The sequence below is a fragment of the Loa loa genome (assembly GCF_000183805.2).
Source record: "Loa loa unplaced genomic scaffold supercont3.183, whole genome shotgun sequence".
NCBI classification, from domain to species: Eukaryota; Metazoa; Nematoda; class Chromadorea; order Rhabditida; family Onchocercidae; genus Loa; species Loa loa.
The window spans coordinates 14959-20545 of record NW_018108363.1 but is presented as its reverse complement, the minus strand read 5'-3'; the positions used below and the strand labels follow the sequence as shown (position 1 = coordinate 20545).

At 29.1% G+C, this 5587-nt stretch overlaps 1 protein-coding gene across 1 annotated transcript in view; it reads right to left on the bottom strand.

The window, feature by feature from the left end:
* Positions 1–4580: 4580 nt before the first annotated feature.
* LOAG_12154 (serpin) overlaps positions 4581–5587 on the bottom strand; it is a gene marked incomplete at both ends in the record, with an annotated part of 1521 nt that continues 514 nt past the window's right edge. The window contains 4 exons of the mRNA XM_020448491.1: positions 4581–4724; positions 4821–4946; positions 5084–5257; positions 5382–5573. Of these exons, the coding sequence (XP_020301369.1) occupies positions 4581–4724; positions 4821–4946; positions 5084–5257; positions 5382–5573 (636 nt within the window). The remainder of the gene's footprint in view (positions 4725–4820; positions 4947–5083; positions 5258–5381; positions 5574–5587) is intronic.

Sequence of the window (5587 nt, the reverse complement as noted above, 5' to 3'; positions counted from 1 at the left end):
TTTTGTTGGGGGGTCGCAATCGATCTTTATTATCATTTTTCACAATCTTACTTTTTATTACTAAAAAAAAAAAAAAAAAATACTAAAGAAAGATGATTATTTGCAATTCGTTTACTCCATATCATATCAATATCATATCATTTTCATTTCGTTTGCGTCCCTTAGTTTTGCTCATTTTAAAATTTTGATCTTCTATTTGTCCCATTTTTCTTCATCATAAATAATTGTATTAACATATCTCGGTGCTTTAATGCCATTTTTTTTTCGCGCATAATTTGTTTTTTAATTTGTAAATTTTGTTAAATATAGCAGAATTATTACAAAAAGAAAAGAAAAAATATAGGAAAGGAAAAATTACTAACCGTGAATAAATGTTTTGCCGGATGGAAATGTATTGCATTCCGGAAAGTGTCATCTCGACTATAACAATTACGGTTGGAAAATTTCTCCTTAAATTTAATTTACAAATTAGATTATTGAAAGAATTTTTTATCACCTTATTAATTATGTATAATGCTATTCAAAACATAGCAAAATTCAAATTCTACATCATAAAGCTGCCTGATTTATCCTACTTATTTTTTCATTCCTAATTATCATTAAAATTCCATTTCAAACGAAATACAGAAAAAAGAAATTGCTCGATACCTCATCATAATCAAATTAATTCAATTATTAATTTATTATGTTTAAGCAAAAATTTATTAGAAGAAAAAAAAAAACAAAAGAAATAAATAAAAGCAATATTTTGGATCATTCTATAATCAATTATTATCGTATATTTACACAAATATTTTGATATATTTTTAATTTAATTTTTACAAAAATTTAATTCACAAATATAAATAATAATTTTACAATATTTTAAACAGAACGGGTTTACAATTTGTCATTTATTTTCTTCCCTTTTTATTATTGTCCTTGTAAAATTTTCATCTCGTACAATGATGAAATTTGTTGAAATTATCTTAATGATTATTTGATGTTTACTTTTTTGTACATTTAATTGAACTTTTTCAATTAATCATAATTGAATGCCAACAAAAAATATCATGCATATAAGTAGTTTATTTGTATTAAATGAATGCGTTATTTATAATATATACCTATATGAATACCAAATACATGTTCCAGGATAATAATATCCATCATTTTTTTCTCTTTCTCCTTTTTATTAATTAAACTTTAACATGCAATAATAAATGTATTATTTGTGTTGTTTTCCTTTAAATCAATAATTATGCTAATTATTTAGCCAATTGGAATCGTGACCAATTAAAAATATATATAATTTTTATTTCTTTTAAAATACATCAATGTTTCGGATATGTATTTTATTTGTTTTATTGTTATACCTTAATTTAGTCATCAGGATCGTTACCGTAATGTAATGTTATTTGTCTCAAGCAAAGAAGAAGAGACAGAGAAAAAGAGAGAAAGTTGTATCAAACGAAAATACCTTAATATAATTTAATCAATCATTTCATAAAAGGAAACAATCGAATGATATTTTTCAAAAGAAAAAAAAAGGAGGAAAAAGAGAGGAAGCGGAAAAACAAAACATTTTGAGCTTTCGTTACAGTACGTTCAATGTTGGAAGTAAAAAAAAAAGCATAGACAATAGGAAGAAAGATAAAAATTTTGTAAAGTATAAATTATTTGAAGAAAAAAAAAGTGAAAGGGTGAAAAATCGATAGAGAATAAATGAAAAGAAAGTCATTCTCAAAAGCTCATCTAAATAATTAAATTCATTTACTTAGGGATGCAAAAATTGATGGATGCATATCAAAAATCTGAGAATTTTACGATGACAAGTTCAGGTGATACCCTTTTCCACAAATATTTTGAGGAATTCGCAAATAAACATTTTTTTTTGTAAGCATCGGGAGTTAATAAAATTTCGACAATATCATCATCAATGTGTTTTTTTTTCTTTTTTTTAATAAAAATGAAGAGCTTCGATCTACAACAAAGTCGTAGTTTATCCTTTTTTTTATTAGATTGATTAATTAATTGATTGCTGTTTTAGTGATTTTATCTTAATATTTACAGCAAACTTTTTTGTCACTTTCAATTTAACAATAGCTTAAATGATGAATTAAAAAAAATGAGACAACGCATTGACCTTCTAATGCATGTGATATAAAAAATCACAGAATTGTTAGAATATAATATTATCGATTGACTTTTATATCATCACTTATTATATGTCTAATGACTTATGTTCCATACAAGAAATAAATAATATTTGAAATTGAGAGTTTTCAAATCTACACAGTTTACGAGAAGATCCCAAAAAACTTCTCCCAGTGGATTATAGCATGATGTTATTACATCCTATGGTTATCGATAACAATGATTAGGGAATGATTTATTGATAATGAAATGCAAGAAATACTTTAAAAGTTTTCGAATCATGAAAATCTCATAAAATTTAGATTTTAGCCCTACTTTTCTGTGATAAAATCAGTAAGCAGGAAAATGATCCTTTTATAGAACTGTCATGCATTTATCACTTCAGTCTTTTCGATCCAATCAACTAAAATGGAATTATGAGTTCAAACATTTTGTATTTCTTCACACCTGACAAAATTCAAGTCTTGTTCACCAATAATCTGATAAATTTTGGAGTTTATCAAATGATTACTGCATTGCATGTTTCTTTCACATTATCAGACAAGCATAAAACGAAGGGATTGCAAGCGAAAAAGCATAAAGTATTGCTAATCGTTATATTAACTTATTTTTTAATTAAAATCGGAATTCCTCATCCGTCAAAATATAAAATATTTTTTTAAGTACGGTGCACAAAAATGCCTGATATCAACTATTTATCAGATATTCATCAAACTACATAATAAACTGTATTAGAAACTATTCAGACAAATAGCTAGAAACAGACAAATAGCAACAAAGAGAATGGCAATTCTCTGAGGAGTTTTAGCATTCCCAATAAATTACGCGCATATTCCGCAACTTTAAAGGAAGAAATTCAACTAATATGCAGGGTTTTTTTTTCGAAATTTTATTTCTGCTTCATTTCAAATGATTGATTGATGCTAATACTCTCTAATGTTCTGTTAATATCCATAATTATTTACATCAAAACTTCATTCAAGCGAAGCTTGATATTGTTCTATTTTTACTTTTACTACACTTTTTAATTACTTTGCTTTTTTATCCTTTTATTTTGTAACTTTCCTGGTTGGTTGTATTTTATGAAATTTATTTTCAACTTGCTTTGAATCTCTCTTTGTTTACTGTATAAATGCATATCTGCCAAGATTTCGATAATTCCATTTTTCAAATTAGATAAAAAATAAGAGTATAGAATTGATGATTACATGGCTTAATGAAAATGAGATGTGATTACTTACAATATCAAACCACTAACATTCGCTTCGCTTAAATTACGACATTACACACCGTTCACTGAATTAATCGTTCAGCCAAGTGATTCTATTCGTGGACACTCCAAAATCAGACCGTTTGGAAATTCAAACATTCAAATGCAACGGTCTTTCATAAATTAAGTTAGTGTGAAATTTACTTAACTTCAGTGAAAAATAGTTAAATGGTTTTGTTCAGTGGCTAAAATGTAACCATGACGCAGTTAAAATTAACGATTTTATCAAGTGTTGATTAGTAAATATATGAATTTAAAAATGTTATGGAAATACTGGTGACACAATATTTGCACCAAAAATATGAATATGTGACTTAATTTGTGTGAAAGAACTTGACAGTTAGTTCTGTCGAATGCGAAGGAATCAGGAGAGATAATAGAAAGTTGAGCCAAAAAGGAAAACTTCAGTCAAATCCTAAGTGTCGCCGATATTCTTCAACCGTGACAAGAACTGAGGATTCTTTCTGCCTCTTCAGTTGGTAGTACCTCAAACTTGGGTAATTAAACCGTTATTACGATAAATTTATTAACATAAAACAATGAACTTACAACTATGACATCGATACAACAAATAACGAAAACACTAAAAACAAAAAAGACAAAATTACGCCCAACACCTTATACCCAACCGACCTTAATGAAACACATTTGAACAAATGGATCGGTGCTCAGAACCCTCCACTTCTTCGACCGGGAGGGTTCTTGTACCGTTTTATGATTAACAAGAATTAGCTTCCTTATGGAGCACCCATATGGAGCACCTTTATTACGATAAATTGGTTACTACAACAGTGAACTTGCAATTACGACATCGACACAACAAATTAATAACGAAAACACTAAGAACAAAAAAGACAAGATCACGCCCGATACATTATATCCAATCGACCTCAATGAAACACATTTGTAAAAATGGACCTGTGTTCAGGTCCCTCCGTTTCTTCGACTAGGAGGGTCTTTGTACCGAGATCTGCTTAGGATTCTTTGTTAGCGCAAACGTCAGACGATATTAGCATATAAAACAAAGATATCGGGCTTTCAAAAAAGAGAATTGTTGTTCCTTTCTTTCTACTCGCGATATCAGCGACATTAGCAGTTAATTTCATGCAATATCAAAAATTATGCGGAAAATTAATTAGCAAATAGGCCTGCAAAGGGAACAGTCTTCATGGTTTTAACGACTCCAAAAATGAATGGCTAATTTAGCGACGAATTCATACATTGGAACCATGCGCTCCTTTAACTCAATTACAGTGACAGTCGATGATTCGCTCCCTTTTCCATTTCCTTGCAAGTAAATCACTAAATCTATCATTTTCTAAATTTCAAAATAATAGACTACAAAGATATCATCATATCTGTTTTCGATAATTTTCCACATCAAAATTTCCATTTAATGAAAAATCATACAAACTTCAATGAAGTCTCTATACATAATACCGCCAATAGAAACTGCGTCATCAGTAAGCTCTCTGAAATTGGCTCTTTCACTGAAAGCATCGCTAAACTTTGCTTCCAAAAGGAACTTCGGTAGTTTTAGCTGAAATTCAAATAACACTGAATCGACAAAAAAAAATTCTACGACCCTCAAATTGAATGGATTGACATTTCTGAAAAAAACAAAATTTGAATTGAACGAATTTTAGCTGACATCAATTTTGGTGTAGCTTGACCAACATGTGAGAGTAGATGTTCGCCCGTCAAGTTTTTTAGAATATTGGCTATGTCAAAGCATAGTTTTGGCAAAATGAGAACCATTTCTACTTCATCACCAACATAAGGCAATTTGACAACTTGCACAGAATCATCTTCATAATACGGGAAATTTGCTCTTAATCTCATCATCAATACCTGAGAGAACAGAAATGATAACGATAGAGGAAGAAAAAGACATATTCATGTTTTGCGAGCAAGCAACATATTTTAAAATGAACAGTTGAAAGCTTCAAATTATAACATTCGAGGGAATATTCACATTTTTCGTTTCGCATTCCGAAATATGAAATGCTTCATTACGAGTCACTGTATCATCAAATTGTGTCTTCCAAATTCCACCGAAGTAAATTGCATTCAGTAGTAATATTACGATGTCCTTATTGACATCGTCTGCTGTTATTAGCTCCGTTATTTTACTCCTAGTCTTTTCGGACACCCAGTTATTAATTTCCTGAAGCAGAATTG